The 26,508-nt window shown below is 32.8% G+C and overlaps 1 protein-coding gene across 4 annotated transcripts in view; it reads left to right on the forward strand.

The window, feature by feature from the left end:
- The first annotated feature begins 515 nt into the window (after positions 1-515).
- LOC111502608 (longitudinals lacking protein, isoforms F/I/K/T-like) overlaps positions 516-26,508 on the forward strand; it is a 37,030-nt gene continuing 11,037 nt past the window's right edge. For 2 of the 4 annotated variants that reach the window (XR_012464845.1, XR_002721749.2), the window contains exon 1: positions 516-2,053. Coding sequence is in view for 1 of the 4 variants with exons in the window: in XM_074172620.1 (XP_074028721.1) it covers positions 2,038-2,053; positions 20,607-21,019 (429 nt within the window). In the remaining 3 variants the exon portion in view is untranslated. Of the gene's footprint in view, positions 2,054-5,287; positions 8,332-20,606; positions 21,674-26,508 lie in introns of those variants that run through there. The other 2 variants (XR_002721750.2, XM_074172620.1) reach the window with 2 other exon arrangements.

Here is a 26,508-nt window from a genome sequence, read left to right on the forward strand (position 1 = left end):
CCTACTCCACCTCCAACAGCGATGACACTTCTTGCGGCGGGCGCCAAGAGCTCTGCCTTGAATAAAGGCAAGGAACCGGCTGTCCCTGCAGGAAAGCTCTCTCACTTGTGCACCTCCACGGAGGGAACCCCAAGAAGGTTGAAGAAGCTGCGCAGCGACAGTAATGTCGCTACACCTTCCAAAACCTTCATGGAGGCCACCATGAGACACCTCAAGGTTGCCAAAGAGAGTGTGTGTTCGGCGAGTCTTGGCCTACACCTGCCAATATAAAGATGTATCCTAGTGACCTGTACACCTTCTTGCTGTCGGTCTACACTCACCCTCCCTACTCTACAGCTGCAGAACGCTAATTTATAAAAAATATATTATTGTTTCATAAAACATTGACAATGAGTGGGATATTATAATTGAATAAACCGTTAGTTGCACTAATAATCTAATCAACAAGTTCAAAAACATGAAAAATAGAGATAAAGGTCCTAAAAATATGAGCGATAGCTCATATTTTTGAAGACATTACATGAAAAGCCACATTTTTTTCAAAAGTACATCCGGAGATACGAAAAACCAGCATAAGAGAATCGAAAACCGAGAGTTAGTTAAAATATCTTGAGAAATTGCAATGAGGAAGTTTTCCAATATCGTCTCAAATAACACCAGAAAAAATTGAAACGAAACTGGCGAATTCCGTTTCTTGTGTTGTTTTAGAGCCAGTTTAATTTTTTTAATTTGATCTTATAATTCAAATTAATATCCATTTTTTGTAGTGAAACTTTTTTTAAAACAACAATAAAAATAAAAACAACAATAAAAATCAATTGTCGTTCCGAGGCGACTTCATTGATTGTTTTTTGATAATTTATTTAAGGTTGATTTTCTGTTTCCCAATCTATAATGAACATAATAATGAATAAATATATATAACTACAAATTGAAGTCTTCTGTTTATTTATAATAAGAAATAAATATATTTTTTATGACGCCTGATTCTTATTTTACACTTTGCCATGGCAAACTAAATATTCTGAGACCTCAAGTAATTTGTAGTAACTACTAGAGTGCTTCAATCAGATCGAAGATTACTTTAGATAACCTGATCGTTGTAGTTGAGTGTTATGTAATCACGACTATATATGACTATATACTATACCATACTACGACTATATACTTGTAGTCGTAATTAGAGATCATATTACAAAATGGTTTGCCCTACACTGGATACTCCCTTGTAAACATCAAATTACCGAAACATTCAAGAATATCAGTATGAAATTAATATTACAGAAATATACAGGAAGTTGTATAAGAACAAGAACATTTTCTGAAAATTCATTATTAGTTGGTTACTGAATGACTTGACGAGCACAATAATGTAAAAATTGCAATCAACAGTTTGAAAATGAATCCATAACTTTAAACACTGTAACAGTATTATTGAAAATTATTTATTATAATAAAATATTATGTGAACATTTATTCAGAAATATTTTTGAATGCATGAGATTTATTGAAATATAATGAATTGAACATTGTGAGTGACAAATATGTTGAAAATAAAAGGAGAATATAAAATGTGTAATTCCGAAATGATGAACTATCTGAAAGATGTGGCATCACCGCACCGTTGAACAGAAAATCGCATACAATCATTTCACCATGTCCAACGTACCGTTCTGCTCACTGCTGACGTCATCGTGCTTGGCGGGATGCCTCTATATTGGACTAGAGATTCACTTTGCTTACCGTTGTTACTGAGTCCCACGTGTTGATGTCCTTAATTCTTTACGCTCTCATGTTTGTGTTTGTTAATAATATGTTAAAGATACGATTTAAAAATTTCATCATTTATTGTGGCGGTATATAAAAATGTGAAGTGTATGAATTTACAGAATTAATTCATTTCGGTAGTGTGGTAGCTTGTCTGACAATACGATATGTGAACCGCTGTTACAGTGACCCTAACCTCAACCACTATTGAGTGTATTCTATGTTCTCAACGATTGTGGGGGAAATAGGGGCTCGTTAGAAATCCAGACAATGAATATGGGAAAGGGTATGTAGATTTTATTAGTAGGTATAGCATAATTGAAAATGTCGTAACACGAAAGCAATTGTGAAGATTAATAGGAAAACGTTTTGAACATGGAGGTTTGATGGTCAATTTGAAAAAAGGTATTATCATTTGAAATGTATTTTTCAATTTAAGAATGAAATTTCTAATTGGAAATCAATCAGTCCGATATGATGAAAGATACGTACACTTAAAAATTCAATGATGTCGAATGAGGTTCAAAATATTTCTCTCTTTGCTTTTCCTATTCTGTCGATAGTACCACGACGGATATTAGATTACATGTGAAAAATCATTATTCAACTATCCTCACAGAAACCCTCCTTTCAAAATAGCGAGATTGGCTCATAGAATACATGGCATTACATACTCAATAGTAGGTAAAAATCTTCATTCTTGGACTATTTTTGGACTTTAGAAGCAGAAGAAATTCGTAGGTAATGGTGTCTTGGTTTGATCTATCCTACACTGACGAACAGTAATGGTCCAAAACCGGTCTCTGAGTGATCACTATCTTGAGAATTTTTTCGATGAGAAAACTTTTACAAATATTTGTATTATGTGATTCAACATATGTTCAAGGTTTTAGGTTGGGAAGCAGTTTTTTGTCACTTAGCCGAATCCTAATGAGTAGGAAGCAGGAAGGAGTGAATTTCTTAAATTTTGTTCGCATTATTTAGTTCCAAAAGTACTTTCTGACTAAAAATAAAACCAGTTTTCACTATGAGTAGGTATATACTATTGAGTTAAAATTATTTTCTTTGCTAACCAGTTGAAACTTGTTCATGCTGAAGTTTAACAAGACTTTGCAACGTGCCTAACAACGTGCTATTCCTAATATGATATATTTCCACGATTCGTTAGAGAAATCGAAAAACTTTGGTTTAGCGAGGCATTAGTTCATTCCACTACATGACAGTGCTAGTTAGCGAAGCAAACGGGTTGAATAATAGTCAAATGGCCTTGAAGTATAAGTGTTTTATTGTTTTTTATTAGTTCCAACTTCCATTGTCTAATATGATATAAATTGATTTGAAATCCCTGAAAGAATCTGAAAAAAAATATCTGAAAAATTATATTAAGCAAAGAGACTGAAATTACAATGAAATAAAATACAAAAAAAACAACCAAAAAATTAAAATAAAAAATTGAATTATCAACACGAGATGACAATTAAAAAAAATAATAACAAGAAAAAAAATAATAAGAAAAAATTAAAATATTCCAAGCCCAGTTACTTCATGACGTTGCTTGTATTTTATTTCATTGTAATTTCAGTTTTTTTCTTTATATAATTGTTAATTTTCAGCTAATGTTTTTAATTTTTACAGATTCTTTCAGGAATTTCAAATCAATTTATATCATATTAGACAAAGGAAGTCGAAACTAATAAAATGAACCACGAAACATTGTCAACCACCTTCAAACAAATGTTTTATTGTTGAAGTTTTGAGTCGTCGAGTTGCAGAGGCATAACAATCTGTTTTATTTTTCACGCATACTATATGTATTATCAGTTGCTTGACATAATAACTCCTCCTTACATACGATAAATAGCATGGACCATTTATGTTTTAAGAACACTGATTTGAACCACATTGTTAATATAATACCACTACATATTTATAAAATATAAATCAATTAGATTTCGTTACTCTCTTGGTCATCAATATTTCGAATAGAAATAAATATTTGGTTATATCCACTTAAGTTTATACCGATGAGAATATTTCATTATAATATAAAATGAATTCTATCTTTACCTGAATATTTATAAATTTATCATATATATCCCACTTACTCCTAAAGCTTTCACATTAAGCACTTTATGAACCTAGAGAGAACTAGTACAATGAAGCGATGTTGCCACAATTAATACTCGCTTCTCTAATTTGCAGTGTTTTAGACTTGGTAAAGTAAGAATATAGAGGTAGAACGTGTATTTCGAGTGGATTCGTTTTTTAAATCAAATTTACCAAATTTTGGGGTAGAATTCTTAATTTATACAGGTGCTTCCAACGTGCTTAGGAATTGTACATTGGAAGGTAAGACCTCGTTAATCTTGATAGCTCCGGAGGGTTGTCGTTTTTATAGGGGTGACAGACGATTAACAGAAAAACACAATTGGGAGAAGCAGCTTTTCTAGTAGCATTTACCACTGGTTTGTTACAAATGGGTTTTTTATTTATTTGGAACACAAAATTGAAATATTTCATTCCTGGTGATCGTTCGGAAAAGATGCTATTTGCAAACCCCAGAGGGAGGTAAATAAGTTGAGAATATAAAAAATAATATAATGGAAAATCCACCCAGTACAACACAGTATTGAGATATGTTCTTCAGGAAGTCCATTTATCAGGGTAAGAAAACCGAGAATAACATAACCTAATCCAAGAATAACAATTTCATAGGTTTATGAAGTCAATTTTCTATGAGATGAATTTTAAAATTTTCAACCCCATTTCCACCCCTGCCGGGAGCCTTGAAAACCCAGTCGTGATGTTTATTTTGTTGAATCGACATATCTGTTATACCCCTATTCAACTAACATAACCATTGTTGATGATGATGTCAGATCCAATGATCGGACTTCATTGCTGCTTAAGGGTAAGTAATGGGTTTTGCAAAGGTTTATTATCATTTTTAGTTTAAATTTGCTCTTTCAGAGTGTGGTAGTCGTCGGAAGTACAAAAACAAAAATTACTCTATCCTCGACGTAAGGTCATTCAGATATATTCGAGATTCAGCAAGCACATGTCATAATTGTTAGCATGACGATGGATTCATAAGAAGGGACATCATGCTTTAGACTGATGATGGATGATGGAGTGGACATTCTTCAAACGTCATTATATTCACCTGCAGTACCAAACTTCATCCAAGAGTCTGACAGTCCAACCCTATATAATTTGTTTAATTAATTGCTTATAAATGATAATTTACTCGAGCATGTTGTCTTCCTAGAATGCGTATGCGCCTCAAATAGTTGAGTGTACCACCAACTGTAACCAATATCGATTATAATTGGTAGTGAAAAGAAAATTTGAATCATGTTTTGCAATTGTTGAAATATATGGAAATATGCACTGCTTCTGAACCCCAACTGGCGGGATACAAATACTAACACAAACATTGTTTCTGATATAGACATTTGTACATAATTATTTTCCAATGATTTATATAGAATAGAATATTTGAATAATAACATTTTTTTAGGAACTGTACCGATGAGGAGACCAAAGGGTAGAGGTAGTTACATGTGCTATTGCGGACGAACCTATTATGAAAAGAAGAATCTCATGAGACACCAAAAACTGAAATGTGACATTAAATTTGAGGAATTTACAATCATACAATGAGTTAGATATAATATCTAGCTTTCGAAAATAGAAAGCTACAAATGTTTTGCACTTCTATTGGTTTTGGGTCTTCCAGTGACAACAGAAAAGGCAAGAAAGTTATATTCGCCGAAACAAAGATGTAAGAATGACATATGGGACTAGATTGTGAAAAATATGACTTATTTTTAAATACTTTCAGAAGTACAAGTAGAAAATATTAATATAATTTCTCAATGGAAGTAGAACGATGAGAAAGCTGTAACCCCAAAAAAATTTTTAAAATTTCAAAGATGCAAAGGGACCTTTTCAATTTATTCAATTTTCACTGAACAGGTTACAAAAATTCAATACGAGTTTCGCTATACTGTAAGCTTCCTCAAGCTTTATGAACACGTTAAAATTTTACACCTCGTTAATCCTTAGCTCGCACAAGTTTCGGCTTCTGAGGGTTGTCGTTCGTAGGGGTGCTACAGCTGGTTAACGGAAAAACAGATTTAAACATAGAAAAGGGTGTAGTTAAAGCTGTTTTCTGAGTAAATACAGCACAATCCAAATTTAAAATGATGGATTAAAAAAAAAAAATGAAAGCAAAAAGGTATAAAAAAACAAGAACAAATACTGTTACAAATTTTCTTCTTTAATAATTAAAAAGGAAGCAATATAAAAAGCAATATAGAAGCAAAATTTATCAGATCAAGGTGGAAATGACTTAGATAAAGCTTTTGAAGAGTCAGAAATTTTTTTTCGACATTTCTATACAACTTGTAACAGAAACTGTTGTTGTTCTTCGTCTTTCGTCAAACAGAAATTGGAAGTCTTGGATTAATTTTACCCTTCTTTCACCTGTGTCGACAACTTTGAAACCGTTCACTTTTTTTATTTTCAATGTGTATTTTCACACCATCAGGATTAGAACTCAAAAACTACGTATCAATTTCAAATCTTTTGGAAAAATTCAGAGTTTGATGAGAAACAAAAAAATCAATATCTTTGTCCAAAGTATCCACTTGATGAAGACTTTGTTTTGCTTTCACATTATTCGGTAATAATGTCTTCACTTTCTCTAGCGGACGTCATTTTCTGTATTTCTGGTCATCCATCCCCTGTGTCGGAAAGATCACCTCCATCTCTTCTTGTTCTTCTTCTGATGTGCTGGTTGTTGAAGATTCCAGTAGTTGCAATAAAATTTACATCTTCTAAAAAGAAAAAACCCATTAAGCAGTAACAAGCAGTAAGCAAAGCACTCACGGAATAGGCTCAAGTAGATATTGAAAGAGAAAAAGAATATGGAAAACGTGAAGGAAAGAGAGAAAAACAGTACTATATATGGATGAGCAATATCAAAAAGGTCATCAAGGGCTGACTTGAAAGCTCCTACTTTTTCAAGCTCAACAACACAATTTTTAAAGTGTCCGGTTGGTATCTTAGGTTCCAAAAAAAAAAAAAATTACAACTTGCAGCTTTTCTGGTGTTCAATTTTATTTGGCATATATTATAAAATAAGCTGCGTAACACTTATCAATAGGATGGTAAATAATTAATTACACCATATCTTTCTGCCTTTAACTCGAGCCCGAACAAGCATGGCTCGTTGATGTTGTAGAAGACCTAGTTCCGCAAACCTCACAAGAAAAAACTCAGGCATCCCAGACAAGAATTCAAAAGGAATGATGTTGTTTATGACACTCCAGATAGTGATTCTCCAAAGAAAGGGTCCTTGGCAATAGCTTATTTGTAATCAATATATGAATTAGTTACCTGGAATATTAACATATCTATGTACATAGGAACAACTCATAAGGCTGGAGAATAATGAATAACAAAATTTACCTGTGCTATCATTTCACCTACTTTCAAAATCGGTCTTAATTACCTATTTCTTCATTGCAAACTAAATTCAATGAAGAGGAACAATTCAAATCTATTTGATCATCAAGCAATAATCCCGAATTTTTTCATCTATTGATTTCTAAACATTCCAAAAGGTTGAACCTTTCCTCTATTCAATTTGTACTTCTAATATTTATTACGGAATTGAATCAGATATCTTCACAAAAACTCTTGAAAATAAAATATATGTAAGAGATAACATTCAAGATTCAAGTCACTTGAAAAAGCTAATGTTTAGCGAAACATGTGATATATTTTTTCAATAAAGTTTGTGGAGATCAAATCGTTTAGGTGTAGTTTGTGAAATTACTATGGATCTTCATCAAGTAACGGCCGAATCAATCAGAAAAAAAAACACATGGAAGTTTCCCATATTTTTGTATGAAGAAAGAGAACTACGAGCAGAAACTTTTCTCTTCCTCAAATTACAGCTTAATCATTCGAAATAACTTCACTATGAAGTTTTCTTATGCAAGCCAGTCAAGTATATGTTTTGGGCTTCGTCAACAAAAGTAAAACAAGTTGCCTATTCTGTTGTCACCAGTTGAAAAATGAAAATATTTCGTTTATATCAATTATTCTGAATTAATATTTATACAAATATGTATATGGGTATATAGGGAATGAGACTGGTATTTCAGGTACACTATTTTCATGTACTTAAATTATATGTTTTTTTTATTAGGAATCCTATTCAAACCAACTTCATAACTCGAAATTTTCATAAAACTCTCAATTGAAATGTATTTCACGCTATAAGGTAAAATAATTACCAACAGTTATCGAATATTTGTTTGTTTCCATCACAGAATATATGTCAATACATTTTCTTGTAATAATTACTGGCTTCTAGTTAACGAAACTTGAAATTCATTCGGTAATTCTGTCTCTACTAGAGAAATCTATTTTACCTCTTATTCTAATGATTAAACTAGAAATAATTCAAGTACAAATTGTTAGTAAATTCTATATATTTTTAATACTTTTTACATGATTATATTTGCAATATAATTTATTGTTCACAATGAATTGTTGTATCATTGCGATCCCTTTCAAAGAACATGTCGAAAAAAATATACTTCTCCCTATAGAAATCAAAATTTGAGTCTGTAGACTGTATCGTGAAGAGAGACAAAAGAAAAAAAATTGGAGCTATCGACGTATCCACACAGTAGGTTCTTCAAAATACCCACCGGCAAACAACTACTTTCCACGCTGGACATTGAATTATAAGATATCTCGTAGAGGATGATAGTGTTGCAGATGCGTTTCATTCTTCCAACGGCAGGACCGCGCTGAAATCAATTGAGTAGATTACCTACCAGCTGAAATTTCAATAATCTCGTATAGTGACTGCATGGAGATCAATAATTCGAGCAAAATTCGAGATTTCTCCAATCTTTTTCAGTTTTTCGATGCAGCACGTTTCGTCAAATTACTGTCGGAAGACAACTATTTTCCGGACTAGTATCTCTACGGACATAGAAACATAGAAATATATCTGCCATACATAGAAATATATCTGCCATGTAAATTTTTGTTCAAGACATCAACCTAGTTTTTGGTTGGATAGCAGCAGGACCGGTTGAAAGAAATTCAAGTGCAATGCAGTACTGCCACAGCTGCAGCTCCTGATGAAAGAAAGGCTATTGTAAAATCCTGCAGGCTAGGCGAATTAAAAATTAGTTTCTTTACTGTTTCTATCAATTTTTCTGGGCATGCAATAGGCATTCAAACCGCATGCCAGGTTATCTGATTTCCTTTTCAATGCCAAAGATAAAGTGGACAAGTTGGAGAAGTCTGAAGTTTATAAGATTAAGTGTTCGTAGTGTAATAGTGTTTATGTGGGGACAATGTGGTCGAAATTTCTCAAAACGGTATATTCGACGTTTTCAAACCATTCCTTGGCATGCAACCACAAGGAAGGGTTGCAAGGAAGGGTTGCAAATGGTTTGGAATTCTTGGAAATCAATAAGCATAAACATTGCGGGTGCAACCTGTTAATTGATCAAATCGATCTAGTGGTTTTCAAATTAGCGTATCCACATTGTCACAAGTACACAAAATTCAAGAACTCAATTAAGCTGAGTACCTTTAATATTACCTACAGTAGTGTTATAAAAAGGCTAATTTAAACAATAATTTTTAGTTCAATGTATAAGTTTGAAAATGTCATTTTAGGACGAAACTGCATCAACGTTAGTTACAAATAAAAGTGGTAAAAAATATAGAAAGTTCCAATTACCTTTTCATCATGCTTCTTCTGGTGTAAGTTTCTACATTTCCATCAACACAAACGAAAATAATGGAAGGAACAGTTATATATTAGAAGTGATACCTGCAAATGATTCTCTTGGATACATACAATTTATTGTAATCAATTAGCTGTCCTAAGTAGAGAATTTTATGTTCTAAAGACGTGAGGAAGATACCGAGGGAGGCTGCTATTATGAATACACCGTTTTTAAAGAGAAACACGTTTTGAAAATTTACCATTGTTTTCCAGTTTTTCACAGATTATACTTCGATCTGTTGACAGTTTCTTCACGTGGTGTGAACATTTTAAGTGACGGTTTCCAGTGGACAGAATTCACACTAGTCTATGTCATTTATTTGTTGAAATCATCGGTAATGAAGTAAGTATTGAAAGTATTTATAATTCAAATCGTCAACATATGAATGAAGGTTACATTTTTGTGACCATTTCTATAACATAACCCCGCAACAGAATGAGCAATAGATCCGTTCGAACCCTCAAGTGTCTTCACTCATGGTTGGCTAATTACCACCTAATGAATAATTTTCCAAACTGGAATCAGCTGAGGCTGATGAAGAAAAAAGTTTTGTTTTGTTGCAACTGGTACCTTTTCTTATATTTTTTATTGCTCTATCGTTTGTTTCACTTCCATTGCTTGTTTAATACACCAAACAAATTACTTTATTTGGCAAATGAAGTCTTCATTGCCAGATCAGTTTTATATTTGTGTTGAGTGAATATTTATCTGACAAAAAAACTGAAATTAATTTGTGTCGAATAATATCAAGACAACTGGATTTTCAAGAACTCGGCGAAGTAACTACTTGACTCAACTTGACGTTAGATTACTAATAATTGACTTGGGCCATCAGGTAAGTAGCTTGAAAATCATGTCAAGCTGTGAATCCTTAATCTTGATACACATTGACAAGTACAGACCTTAATTATTACAATTATACTCATTTTCACAACAGGATTAGAGAAATATTTTTCTCTTTTCGAAAATATGACAATGTGAAGTTTGAAAAATCCACAACGGAATGTAGTTAACTCTCATTATTTTTGAAATATTTTGATGTTTGGTGGATAAATCATTTGAAATATTTTCCGGTCTCCAGAAACTTCGCCGTATACATGAAATGATTGCGTCTAGTGTAGTAGAGATTTTGTACTTTTACTAACCTTTCATCTGAATAACGCATTATTTTTCTGGTAAGTAACATTGCATAACGTTGTTTTTATTAAATTGTTTCATTTCGCTTGTCCTGTTTGTTCACTTATTTGCTTAGGTCAAATTTAGTGATTGAAGTTTGACCCCCTTCCTGTTGATAGATTGATCTGAAATTTGGTACGCACAGTTATCTTTGATGACAAAACAATTTAACGAATTTTGTATCATTGTAAATCCAAAATGGTTGATCACGATTGACCCCTACGCTAGGTAAGTATTGAGGAACTGGCCAATCGTCACACCCATGCTCCATCCCTAAAGAGATGGGATGGAATAAAAGGATGCAATCTTGCCAGGATCACCCTGGGCGACCCTGGGAAGCTGGCGCCGAAGAAATATCTGGCGATGACCAGGAAAAATCTACGCTTAACAGTAGGATTTCTGACTGTCCACTGTCAACTAAGAAAACACCTTCATAATATGGGGCTAATCGACACACCTCTATGCAGGATTTGTGAACAGGAAGATGAAACCGTCAGGCATGTCCTATGCGAGTGTCCGGAGTTATCGTCAATAAGAAAGTGTGTGTTCGGTGAGTATTGGCCTACACCTGCCGATATGAAGGAAATGTCTCCTATTGACCTGTCCCCCTTTCTGGAAAGGACAGGATGGACGACGACCTAGAAGGACAACTCTTCGGGAGGATATACAATGAGTCACATGTGGCCCAAGTTCGTGGGCGTACACTCACTCTCCCAACACTACAGATACATAATATACAGAGAATCCAAAATGGTTGCAGCTACAAAATGGCGGATTACATATTGTATATGATAGAGCTTGACTAGTAGAATAGTAGTACACTTTGAAAAAGACGCAAATTTAAGATGGCCGCAGCTACAAAATCGAGGATTCCATATGGGTATCAAATGACAGGGCTTGACTAGTAGAATAGTAGTACACTTTGAAACAGATGAAAATTCAAGATGCCGCAGCTACAAAATGGCGAATTATATATTACTCTGCAATACAGAGGCACTAAATCAAAGAAACAAAATTAGAAACTGAAAACTTGAAAATAAAATAAGTTGAAAAATGTTTTCATGTTAAACGGTTTTATTGAAAAAATAATAATAATGATGTAGATAATATATTAATGACTAAACAATTATTCGGAAGGTCCTAGGTAGCAGTCATTACACCACTCTCCTCAACAATCTACGGTATTGATTATATATAAAATAATTAAATCGTTGGGCGTAGTATTTACATGTGTTGGGAATCACACAATAAAAGGTTAGACCCCGTTAGTCTTTAGCTCGCACAAGTTTAGACTTTTTAGAGTTGTCGTTGTAAGGGGTGCGACAGCTGGCTAACGGAAAAACTGATTTGAAAAACTGATTTTTTTCAAAATAGATTTACTCAGGTGACGCGACGCCCAACGATTTTATTATTTTTTTCATATGATCAATACTGTAGATTGCTGAGGAGAGTGGTGTGATGACTTCTACCTAGGGCCTACATCAATATTACCTTTTTTTCGATAAAACCGTTTAACATGAACATTTTTCACCCATTTTTTTATAATGAAATAAAACCAATTTGCAAGTATATTCGACTTAATGGGTGAATTATTACTTACAGTGACACAGTAACTTTTGGTTATTTATATTCATTAGATTGATTTCTATATATTTATTTTGTTCCAAACTGGAGAGATGCATCTTTTCAAAGTAATCAGATGAGTGAAGGCAAATTTTCTTTTTCTCTTTCATTCATTTGAAATCTTCTTCCTTCCATTATGGAAGTGATCAAGTAGGTATAACGCTGACTTTCAGAAATGAACTTGACTGATATATCTGAATTTTTATTTGACTGTTTAGTATAGATAAGAGTTTCCTGTTAAGTATTGTAGTCAGTTCTGTCAAAGATATGAAACGAACGGTAAAAAGAAGATAGGTATATTGAGGAAACTTACCAAGTCAGATTGAATATAATTCGCCATTAAAGTTAAATAATTATCAGGTTATATTGATCAATTGAAAAATACTGTGAAAGTTTTAGTGAGAGAAACATTTTTTTAAAAAAACAGTCTCTACTTCTCCAGCTTTATATAAAAAATGAGAAAAGAAAGCAATTGGAATTGATTGGTTTCTTCCTTTCTTTGGAAAATTCACACATTTTTTTACAGGAGTAGAAATCTAAAACATTTCTTTCTCAAAAATTGACCCCTTCTGAAAATTACACCCCATTCAATAGAAACATTTTGTAATTAATTTTTTTCATGTCAGTGAAAAGGTTCAAGAAACTAGTTACACTAGTTTATTTGATTGTTATAGTTGAAAGTTCAAATGTGATTTCAAAATTGGCTAAAATGTAATTTGTTCAAATTATTTCAATTTTCTATTATAAAGTGCTCATAACGAAAAGTAAAATTGGAACTTCTGACGTAGAATAAATCCAAAAACAAACAGTTTTCCCGGTCACCAGAAATGCACCACTCTTTTCGATGAGCGTTTCACCAACCAGGTTGACGTCTTCAGGAGATGAAAAAACCGAAGAAGGCAACTTGGTTAGTGAAACGTGTACTGAGAAGAGTATTGCCTATATTATAGTATTATATAAAATGATTTAAAATTCCTGAAAGAACCAATAAAATGTAAAAATTAAAAAAGAATAGCTGAAAATAACAATTATACTAAGCAAAAAATCCTGAAATGAAATTACAGTGAAACAAAATAAAAAATTAAGACATTCCAAGCCAAGTTCAGTTTTAATGATTATATCAATCTAAGGTAATTTCGTCAAAGTGAAGTGAATTACAAGAAAAACAGAGAATACTATATGCATATGGAGTTTTTATTAAGTACCAAGGATACTTTTGGATTTTGAATAGAAAAAGAAAATAATTTGTGGTTTTTGTAGTAATTGTAATATTAATGATATTCTGGAATATATTCAGCATTTTGGATGTTGAATTAGGAGTATATTAAGTGTAGTAATTTGTAATGTAACAAATCAATATTTTTGTTTGTCGAAAAATCATATTTGTAATACCGAATACGATTGGTTAATTCGAACTTGGATTACAAAAATTTATTTGAGTTTTAAGTTCAAAGTTTGCGTGATGAAATTTTTTCATCAAACTGTTCTTATAATCATTTTCTAGATCATGCTTTACGAAGTCCGGATGATGTTATTCTATTTATGTCATTATTGTCATTTGTCATTATTGATGGATGGAAAATTTTTCCATCTACAAATCTATTTAAATCAATTTTCACTCCATACTTTAAATTCGAGTAATTTAACCGCACCCACAGTAATCAAAAATTATGATACAAATATACTCCATTCAGTATCTTAATCTCATTCTTAAAAGTGTAGCCCATCAAAAAAACAAACTAGGTACGAAATAAAGATGTTTGTTTTTCTGGTTTCTCACTTCTTAAGGATGGTATTTTAATCTGTCTTTACTGTTGTAGGTTCCCCTAAACGATTTGGCTGTCGAAATTGCAGCAAAACATATAAACATCAGTCTTCACTGCATCACCATTTGCACTACGAATGTGGTGTTGCTCCAAAATTCACATGCAACTTATGTGGATATGTCGGTAAAAGGAAGCATCACTTGAAAAGTCATTATAAATATAGTCACAAAATAGAATTGAATGTGTAACTACAACGTCAAAATGCAACTTTGAAAATTTGCAGGATCCTAGACCCGTCACCTCCAAGAAAACTCTGCAATATCAAAGAAGTATACTTTGATGCAATAGTCAAAACCCAGTTGAGAGTTCTAAAGTTGATTTAATGAGTATCATTTTGTCATGTTTGCATGTGATGTATTTGTGGAATGAATCCAGTAAAAAATATTAAAACTGTTTTGCTTTTATTTACAAATTATTCATGAAGATTCCAACCCTATATCATTCCTGCCTGAAAATTTCGTGTTTTTGAAAAAATTACTGAAAAATTCATAAAACACATTTTATACAAGGTCAATTGTTGCATTATTTTGGCAATGTTTACACCTTCATACTCGAAACGCACGTAGGTTTATAAAATACTCTACTTCAATCGGAAACAAAACTTCATGTGACGAAACGCTCGCCGCTCGCCGGTACTTTCTACTGAAAGTACCGGCCACAAAATAAAAACGTACCGCATTCCGGGTAGACATATAACATACTCGTGGCAGAGACGTCAACCTCAGAATATTTTTTGTGTCTTTCCAATGAACCAATGTTTAATGCTACGTTTCGTATATTGGATTCCATCATGAAGTATTTTTTTTCAATATGCCGTTTTTTCATAAATTTCAGTAGCTACTATCGTAACAAATTCTATCATGTAACACAACATATGTATTTCTAGATGTTTATCTATTCGTTCATAGATTCAGTAATGAATTTAATAGAAAATAAGCAGTCAATTAAAAACCAAGTGACCCAAAAAACAACATTACCAATTCAACAACGACTTACTCAACAATTACCGACTCAACAACTATCGACATCTTTCTCTAACTAAGTAACATTATACCGTCCAGGTCTATCTGAAAAGATAAGACTGATTGGTAATGGATATGGGGTTGGATACCCTGGTCAAGCAGTGCCTTCAAGTTCTAATTTTTTTCTTCGCCTCCGAAAAATATGAACGAGGTGTCATTCGATTCGGAATAATGTGTAGATGGTTCAAAAAATTCAAGTGCCGCTTACAAAAATTGCGAAAATTATACACAGTTAACTGAAAAAAATTGGGTTTGGTTTTTGAAAATATCTCAAAAACTATTTGACATTTTTCAAATTTGAAAAAAAAACTGAAAATTTTCAAAATAAGTCGTTACTGTAGATTCAAACTGTAACAAATATTGTATCAGTTTGAAAATGTCCATATAGAACGAAACTGAGAAATGACAGTTCTATGTTTTCTACCACTTTTATTTGTAACTATCGTTACTGTAGTTTCAAACTGATACAATATTGTATCAGTTTGAAAATGTCCGCATAGAACGACACTGAGAAATGTAACTTTCTGTGTTTTTTAACAATTTCATTAGTAACTATCGTTACTACAGTTACGATATTGTATCAGTTTGAAAATGTCCATATAGGACGAAACTGCAGTAACAATTGTTACAAATAAAAGTGGTAAAAAACAAAAAATTCATTTCTTATTTTTCATTTTACGAAAGTAAAGAAAAAATATTATTTCAACTTATCAAATATCGAAATCAAGAATTGAAAAAGTTCAGGCACCTTCTGGATAAACGAATGAACAATAATCCGCGGCAAAAAAATATTTATCGTCATTTTTCAGTCAATTGTATAATAGTTAATTAACATGTTTTTTCTACTTTAACAGAAATATTGCAAGTGCGATAATTGTTGAATAACAAATCTGAGATTTCTTTGGAGCTATTTTTGAAGGTCTCAGAATAGATTCCCGTTGGAAAAATTAAAAAAAAATGTTATTTTTCAAATTTTTACAATTTTCTCAGGTTATAAATGAAAAAGCGTCATTATCATTGAATCATTTTCAATATTGATATCGGCCCGTTTTTTTATGCTCAGAAGCTACATGAAAATGATTTTTAAAACTTTTTTGTTAGAAAGAATTCGTTGTTTATAAAATAATTTAAAAATGTCATTTGGAAACATAATCTTACGCGCAAATTGTGATAGGAAAATTGTTTATTGCTTTTGAACAGATTTGTCGATTTATAATTTTTCTACCATGTGCCTTTGATATTAAGGAACCTTTCTTTCAGATCCCAATTCATCTTGCTCTCTGATAATTGAATTGTTTATAACAAATTGTCTATTGTCCGGTCGGTTCGACGTGGGTGCTTTATTCACTCACTCAAATCGACCGCCGTGTTGGTCACTGGTTCAAGCCCCACGCTGAACAATCAATTTTCACTTGATATCGTCCAACCCGTCCGTGTTAGGAATTACATGTTAAAAGGTAAGACCTCGTGAGTCCTTAGCTCGCACAAGTTTCGACTTCTGAGAGTTGTCGTTCGTAGGGGTGCGACACCTGGTTGACGGAAAAACAGATTTTGAACAGTTTTTTTTAAATTGAAACCTTTTTTGTTATCAAATGATTAATGAAGCTTTTTTTAAACTGAGTTAATTGTTGATAACACATTTGAATATAACAATTTTATCATTTTTCCAACGGGAATCTATTCAAAAATATTTCCAAACAAAAAAAAATCAGATCTGTTCAAGTAGAAAAAGATTGGTAATTAATGCACAATTAGCTGGAAAATTTTGACAGTGAATTATTGTTTATTCATTGATCCAGTAGGTGTCTGAATTTTTTCAACCCTCAATTTCGATATTGATCAAGTTGAAATAATATTTTTTCATTGAAGGTCCAAACTAGGCGTGTCTTGCGCAAGGAGTTCCCGTTTAAGGATATTTTCATCCATCTGGGAAAATTATAAATATTGGTCCTACAGTTCCTGGAGGTAGGAAAATTTCTTTTTTTTATCTTTTCAAAATTTTAACAAATAGTTTTTGAGATATTCGCAAAAAACAAAACCAATTTTTTTTTTCAATTCAATTGTTTCTACACGCTATTCCGAATCGAAGACAACTCAATCATATTCATCTGAGGTGGAGAAAAAAGTTTTAGCTGAAAAGCCCTTGTTGACCAGAGTATGCAACTTTTTACGAATCAATGAAAGCACAGAGATCTGGACTCACACATATAACACAGAAAAAAATGTCCATTGATAAAACACCTTGTTTTTGTGGTGAAAGTTATATTAGTCAAACTTCATTCATGAACATCAGGATTATATCAGAAATAGGTAGTTAAGAGAATCAAAATTGTCAGAATACATTTTGAAACCAGATGGTGAATAACGAGTTGAATGAAACAAGATGAGAATAATTGTCAATAAATCCCACTCTGATAGACAAATATTCGAAAAGATCAGCGTAAATTTTTCTATATGCAAATAAGTGTATTTCGAACAACTAAGAAATTGATCGTTCTTGACTACCTGTCTTGAAGAAAGATATCTATCTATACACTGTTAAAAAAATTGTGTAAATTCAGATAACGTTACGTTGGCCACAAATAACCAACGTAATGTCATGTTAAAATACAACAGTGGTTGTAACGAAGACAGTCCATTATAAATTATGTAGAACAAATGGATGGAGAATAACACGAGAACTTATGTGTTTTCCCACAAATACTAATGAAACAGTAAAATATGAATTGGAATAATTCTGCATATGTAATGTAATTTAAAATAATATTTCAAGTGAATTTCCTTAAAAGTAACTCAAAATTCTGTGATATGTAACGCAATTTTGCAGAAGAACTTATGTAATATTTACCTTATCAATAATGTGTATTCACATTGTTGACTGTATTCACTGTATTTTTACAATGTATTTTCACATATTACTTTGTTTGTTATTTCACAATGGACATGTTTCACTTTTTCTTCATGTTAATTTGTTTGAAAGTTGAGTGTTATGTATCAAAGGGAAAGTTTTATTAAGCATGGCACTGAAATAAAAGCAAAGTATTGCCGATAAATCTTTCTCTTGGATTTATATATCAGAGCATTCCTATTGTTACCATTTCCGGATTGAAAATTCCATGTAGGTAGCTGTAGCTGCCTTTTGTGAATACTAGATCTTCTTAAAAAAACACAAATGTTCGACTGACTTCTGTTGATGATTGGATATAGTTGCGCTTTTATTTGTAACCATGTCTATGTCATGTGTAACCAATCTATGTCATTTGTCTACACCATATTGATAAGGGCCAACTAGCCCAAAACACGTGTCTTTTCGAATTCAATTTTATGTTATTATATGAAGGTCGAATCCAAATATATATTTCAATGTATAACAGCATTATTATATCTCACTGAGGAACGTGTACATGGACCTGAATCATTTTTTCAAGGAGTTGGTTGCTGCAAGAAGAGTGAATATTGTTAGTATGTGATATTTTTATATACTTAATTTCAGAAAAACTTTCACTTGATTTATCTGTCATTCATTTGAAAACAAAAATTTAAATTTTCTATAAGATTTCGAGAATATGGTGTTCGCTGTTATCACCCGAATAAGAATGTGTAAGCAGATACATTAGGCATCACTCCAGCAACGTTGGAAATATTGATGTAAGTCATACTTTCTTAGTGATACAGACATTCATATAAACACAATTTACATTTGAACATTATCTCTTACCGTTTTAATCACTTTGAATACCTCACTATTTGCACAATAAACCTTAATTAAAAAACAATGAAATCACAAATGACTTCAAATTTTCTTCACAAGTTCTATTGCTTGAACATGATGTTTTCGGTCATCTGTTATAGGGGTATGCGCCTGGCTCCCCGCGACCCGATGTTATTTTCGATCTTTATTTGATGCACAGTGCCTAAGAGCAATTCTCCTTTTTCGACAACACGATAACATATTAATGGACTGTTCCAAATATACTTGATATACACTGTAAAATCTACCCATTTGATATGTGATCTGTGAAGAATGTAGGTAGTGATTTTACCAATATTTATTAAAATTCACAGATCACTTTCTGTACATAACTAATTCCATAACTTCCAGGAAAAGTTCATATTTCATCTCAATATTCACAAAGTAAATAAGTTTTACATCATTTGTATTGATTTATTACACAACTTTTCATTTTTACATTATTTATCAGGTTATTACAGTAACACAGAGTTTTGATTGTGAAATATTTCCTAATATGTTCTGGAAAATTACTTCAATTTTTAACAGTGTAGTGGCAAAATCAAAGGACACCTTGTACTTTTTTTTATAAGCACAAAACACAAGCACTACATAAAAATCTTTAAGGCGCTCTAAGAGTGGTGCCTGTACGAAAGTAGTGATTCTCATTGGATTCGAATCGCTGGAGATTGAATCCATTTCGAAAAAAGTTGTCATTAAGTTTATTCCACTCGAGCACAGTTCTCCAAATGAAAGAGTTCTCAAACAGTGAAGTTCTAGGTGTACTGAGTTGCAACTCAAAACGATAAACATCCACAGTGCGTCGCGTATTTCTGATATGTACCGCTCTTGGTGGAATCAAATGTGCCAAGTCACTTGAACACTTTCCGTGACAGTATCTATATCAAAGGTCAGATCTGAGCTTTATAAAGCAACAAAAGTTGCTGAGGTTTGTATATTTTCCTGGTTTAGAACAGTGTTCTAAGCAGTTCAAGCGCCATGATTGTGCTGAGTCATATTGGTGTCCCAATAAATTTATCGAAGTGGAATTGTCTGACCTGACATAATTATATCCGGTTCGGAGTCATTTATCATTTAGGACTACTACATTGAATGTTCTAGAAGGCACATCTAGATTCCACATTTCAAAACACTTTCGAATTCTAACGAGGACGTTTTGAAAATACAATGAATCAAAGAAAAAACTGCGAGATTCATCAGATTTCTTTCTCATTCTTGAAATAGAGGCAGATTTCAGCCTCCAAAAAGTTAACATAAGTATCTGTGTAATTTCTTAGATATTTTTGATACGCAAAATTATTAAACAGGTGTTGAAAGTTTGCCTTTTTCACACCTGTTCTCCACTACAATTTTTATATTTTGTCAGATTGTGGAAGGAGAAAAAACCCAAAAACGGTCGATAGAATATTGGCATATAATCAAGTCGCCTTACTAATTTACTCTATCTGAAATAACTACCCCTTCACCTAAATAAATCAATTATAATTTGTGTTATGAAGCTTGACATTGAATGATAATTTGTAAAATATTGAACATGGATCGTCGCAGCATGTCTCTTTTCTAATAATTCTTCTTTACAGTTTTCAATCAGTTAAAACTTGCTCATTTTCAGAAAATGATACGGATGAATGGCCATCCCACCTAGTTCTTCCCATGATGATAATGAGGGAAAATTTAAGAGAATCATCAATCGAAGTTCGCAATACATCTCCGTCATTCGTAATATCAACTGATTCTTCGCCACCTGTTCAAGATGAAAAGGCCTTTGTCTGTGCTGATTGTGGAAAAAGCTACAAAGTCAGAAGTTCGCTCAGTAACCATAGAAAATGGGAATGTGGAAAGGAACCACGTTTCAAATGTCCTTATTGTACCTATAAAGCAAAACAGAAAGTACATATGATACGACATTTGAGAAAAACTCACAAAGTTACAGATGCTGCAAGTATTAAAAGTGAAATTATCAACGAAGCAGCAATTCGTGTTAGAGGGGAAGGAACTGATCTTCCACCTGAAGAAATATCTTGAAGAATGAAGTTTTTTATATGATATACAACACTTTCACATATCAAATATGGTCTTTAATGGTCAAGTTAATTGATATCTTTCAACCTCTATGCCACCCCTGATATATACTATAAAGCTGCATAGTCAGTTCTCAATAACTCGAGAAAAATTAACGAATAGTATGTTAATAGAATTTCACTACTAGTATACTGGGCATGAAAAATACCTTTCTCGCAAAAAAATCGGTCTAACTTATTGAAACGCAATGAATATCCGCTCCCATTAAATATGTCATTTTGGTTGTTTATCTGTCACTCCTTGGATCTAATGCATATCGGTTTACTCTTGCTTCAGATTGAATATTGACAATATGCCTCTACCCTCTTTCTTCTATTTGCACTGTTCTCTGGCCTTCCTGAAGTTATTTCTAGAGAATTTATTTTTAATGGTGGCTTAAGGAAAATCTTCAGTTATATTACATTATAAACCACAAAAGGATCTGAATATTTGATGATGCGGGTACATATTTGAAGGAGATTTGTAAACCAAGCAACTTTGCTTGCTTTCAGTTAAACTATATTAATTGAAGAATTATATCAGTAGGAATTCGACAGTAGTCAAATTATTACTATTTGGCCATTTACAGATTCTTGAATATCATTATTCTTTCCTAATTCCTATGTTATCACACTCATAATTTTGTCAAATATAACCTCGAAGCTTTCCTTGCTTCACAAACTTACCTATTGATCAAACGATATCATTCATTAACATTCGTCCAGTCCATGGCAGAACCCTGACATGTTGCCATAATGAGGATCCGACGTCAGTCATGTTACTGAGCAAAGTATCGGTTTGATTCTGTGACCTACTATTTCGTTGACGACCAGTAATCAAGTCATTATTCTTCTTGGTCATCAGATACAGCTGTTACATCTTCTTTGCAGTTTTGAACTGGGTGGTTTGTTCTTCTGGAGATGATATTACCACATAGATTTCTTTTGTTATAACTTTTATCCTTGAATTTCCAAACCAGCAATTTCCTCATCTGGTATACGGTAATCTGAAAAGTAATTTTCTCGTGAGCTCATAGACTTCTCGTTCTTTGCTCCCACCACCCAATGATTTAATTCTTGGCTGTCTTGTATAGATGCAGCAGTCACCTCGTTTACATCACTCTTCCTCGTCTCAGCAATAATTGACTCAATAGTAACTCTATCGAACTTGGTCATTGAACTTGGTCTGGGCTGCCCACTTGAAATGCAATAGCCCATCGCAGAGGAATAAGGAATCTCATTAATTCCAATACCACTTGAAAACTGCACTATACTTGGAGACTCAATTGCTAATTGAGTCGGGCGCCTTTCAAACCAGCCTCAAATCATCAATATTACGGTGGCGACCCGTATAAGATGCTAATTTTTTGTTTCCAAAATCGGTGATTCCCTTCGGTGGTGACAACTTGTTATTTTTTCGGGCGTTGGGTCGTTTCTCTTATATTGTCGAACTATCATCTTTGATGGATTCCTTCTTCATATCATGTGAGACCTTGGTTTCCAACAGTCCTTCTGCAGGTGTCCTTGGTTTCCGTCTAGTTTTGGAAAATTTTGTTTTTCTTTTCAACTCTTTCAATATAGAGATGGTTTGTATGAACTTGTGGTTTTCACTAAAGTGTAGCTATCAATCCAGTATATGTCATCAGGCGGCTACGATGTCAGTTAAACCGTCGATGAAGACCTGCAATTCAATCTGCTCTACAAATTGTTTACAGGCATGGGGATACGCCAAATTGACAAGTATTTCACATATATCACATACTACTATTGTTGTCTATAACATTTCTAGAGCTTCAGATAATCATTTTGGCAACTTTCCGAAACGTTATGGAGTTTTTTCATTGCCTCAATTTGCAGTGCTGGAACTAGTGACCTTTCTTTCCTTTTATCCGTTGATGTTGGCTGCTACCTAGTATAGTCGTCGGTACATAGTCTTCGATAAGTAGTTTTCGCAGTTGTAGGTTTCAAGGCTTCATATAGTGACTTTTGTAACAGGTGTGTTTGGAACAAGTATTGTAACGAATTTACGTCTATTCGTCTATTCCCAATAATAAATAGGCGATTGGCTCAAAATTGCAAGTGAACATTAAACTTCAATTATACTCCATGATTGTCACATTTGTCACTTGTCACTTTCCTTGCTCTCGGAACTCATCCAGTTCGGTTGCTTGATCTGTAAAAAGGCCAATGTATATATCATTCGGACGCTCTCGTTGAGGAATAATCACGTTGCTATAATGATAAAGACGTCACGTTACAGAAATCGGGTTGCTCAAATCAGAGACGGTACAGACAGAGACAGGTACGGTATTTCTTATTTTAGAGAAAAAAAAACTTGGATTGATAACTTCTGAATCTGTGCGATATATTTAACCCTAAATATAGGTGAAATTAAAAAAGTATTTGAATGTGAATGTATTGTTTCGAAAGTCAACTCGGTGAAAAAGTGAAATGAAGAGGGGACTCCATTAAATAGCTGTCGTTTTCCAGTAACGACAACTGTCCAAAGTTAGGATTTATGCACGTTAAGATTACCGATGTCTAACTATTCAACGTGTGATTCCTAGCGCGATCAGGATTCAGTTACAAAAATCTGTCCAAAATAGTCGTCATTTCCCCAAAAAGTATATTTTACCGCCACAGTTGTTTGATCTTAGAGAACGAACAAGTTTTATTAGACGTTGCCACATTTATGCCAATTATGGCCAAAAAAAATTCGAATCTGAGCCGTATGAATGACAACATTTCATGCATATATATTTGACGTCACATAGTAGACGTTGTATTTGCCTGCATGGTGAATCTAGGTGTAAAGATTATGTATAATTCTGCTTGAATGGAGTATAGTGCCTTGAAAGAGAAAGAAAGCTTATCGGGCTTTCAAGTCAAAATTATTTTATTATCGATTCTCATCTTCTGTTATTTTGAATTGAAATCATTTGTTATTTTTTTATATTTTTGGTATTGGTATCCAAATTTTGTTTTTCTTATTTAAATTTTCTCTGCGGAGTTCACCTTTTAGACACTCACGAAGTAGTAATGAGTTGAATTTTCAGTATTGTTAAAAGACATTTTTTGTAATGGGGTCAATGTTTCTTACTGTCTTAAAATTGTGGTATAATAGGTGAGAGACATTGAAGTTTCAGATTTGGAAACTTTAGAAAAGTTTTTTCCTATAGTTCAAAAACACTTACTTCCGTTTTTTTAAATAAAATATTATAGGTATTAATAATTGTTTCCTATTTGAACTGAACCATCTACATTATCCTTGATCATTACAAAGATTTTGAATGCCTTCTAGAGTTGTATTCGTTGAACTGTGTTAGGCCTTATCATAAGTCACTGCCAATCAAAAAAAATTTGTGTTGCAATGGCGGATAGGCCTGGTGGGTTAATTGTTTGCTATTTGATCATCTAATTGGGTTTGACAAACTTGAAGAGTCACCATCTATTTTCATGAATATTCATGGAAATTTTCAAGCCGCTATGAGTGGGAATAGTGAAAATTATTTGTGTTTTCAACTGTCTAACCTCTGAATATATTGGGAAGTGAAATCTGTGGATTCACTTTAACTCGAGAGAATCAACAATACATTGAATATTATAGAAGTAGAAAATTAATTTCCTTGTTCTCTTGCATATTTTCAGAAATAGTTATTGTAAAAATCGGTACTAGTAAAAAATTGAAAAGTACAAAGTATACATTGAACAATTTCACAACTTGGTATACAACTTATCAAAATATTGTACCTAAGGAACAGTATACATAATATATTCATTTTTCATTTTTCAATACACGAAGTGAAAACTCGATTCATTCCGTAACTGTATATAAGACAAGACAATCAATCGCGCCTTTGGTAATAAAAGTGGTGAAATTCAGAAGCGGTTATTTCCTTTTTCACTAACTATAAGCGATGAATACAGTGAGAAACTACTATTTCGGACAGAATTCGAGATATTGACTTTCTTTCGCTATTCCACACACTAGAACTTACCACGCCTGATTGCCTGATTTTGAATCATCCAATAGGCATTTGTGATCAACATCACTGAAATATCGATGAAGTAAACCAAAAATGTATGAATTTACCTAAACAAAATTTAAGTATCTTTCGAAAAATAAAAAAGGATACGGAGAAAAATTTTCAGTATTTCTAATATGATGATATGAATATTTCCACAATTTCCACATTTTTCTCATAAACGTGTCATATTTTAGCTCCTAAAACTTCATTGTTTCAAAGTGATGTTCCATTCAAAGTGAATAGTTTTGCAACAAATTGCCAACTTAATCCTTCATCTTCCTAGATTTGATATTTCCAGAGTTTCATGAAATTTTTTGTTTCTAATACTCAGTCACTAATGTTCCAAGATAGGAAAATGTGTTGTGATGTCCTGTTATGTATTATACAAATACAATATAGTATGGTCAGGGACAAACATTTTCCGCAATTTGCGCCTATCCGCCACTGCAATATATTCCCTTGTTTTTGATACTGCAAAATATCTCAACATTCCAATACTCTGATAGATAATAATGCTCCTAGTAATAAAAAAGACATTTTATAGGTGGCTTAATGATTTGTTGATATTTTTATGTTAAGTGAGTATGTACATTGAAAAATGTTCATTTGAGAAGAACCCACTTTATGTATCTTAATGTAAGTATCTATGTATCATTTAGAATCTTGGGATTGCATGAGTTTTAGGATTTATTTCAAAATTATTGTTAGAAAAATCACCACTTTATATATAATTCTAGCAGAAGAACTTTTTCATGAAACCAACCAAATCACGTAATCTAGCCAATACCTAATTCAACTAATAATGAAGCAACTTGAAATATTAATACACAGATATAAAATTAACCAATTCTACATTTTGTTTAACTTAACCTAGAAAAAGAAAGTCATTACACTTATAAATATATTGCTACTATACAGACAAATCATTAAAGTAATACGATTCGAACGACAGAAGGTAGCTTATATACAGGGTGGGGCACCGAAAACGAAACAGATTGAATATCTTCAAAACACATGTGTTCTGAAAAAAATGCAAAAACGTCGATTTTCAATCCAAGGGGGACATCTTCCTATCATAACCTCAACTGTCATACCTCTTCCTCCACCCCTTGGCGACTATCACCCAAACAATTTGAATAGGGAAAGTAGTGAGTGTTAAGAAGGTAATTTCATAAGGAATTCAGCCATGAGAATTTTAGCTACCTAACTTTCGATTTTGGCGCCTTCTTGCGGGAAAAAAACTGTTCCGTATTCCAAATTATAATACTTCATTTGCAAGCTAATTTGACATAAATTCGGTGACAATGCATTATGGAGTTTTCCTAGGGGTTAAAACAAGATGGCGGCTTCACAATGGCGGACAAGATTTGCAATTATGGTCAGATTTGATTCAAAATTGCTAAGTGGTGGTTTTCAGGGTCGAAAA

This window comes from Leptinotarsa decemlineata, unplaced genomic scaffold, assembly GCF_025532065.1.
Source record: "Leptinotarsa decemlineata unplaced genomic scaffold, Ldec_3_MD MMD2_tig00000133_RagTag_RagTag, whole genome shotgun sequence".
NCBI lineage: Eukaryota > Metazoa > Arthropoda > Insecta > Coleoptera > Chrysomelidae > Leptinotarsa > Leptinotarsa decemlineata.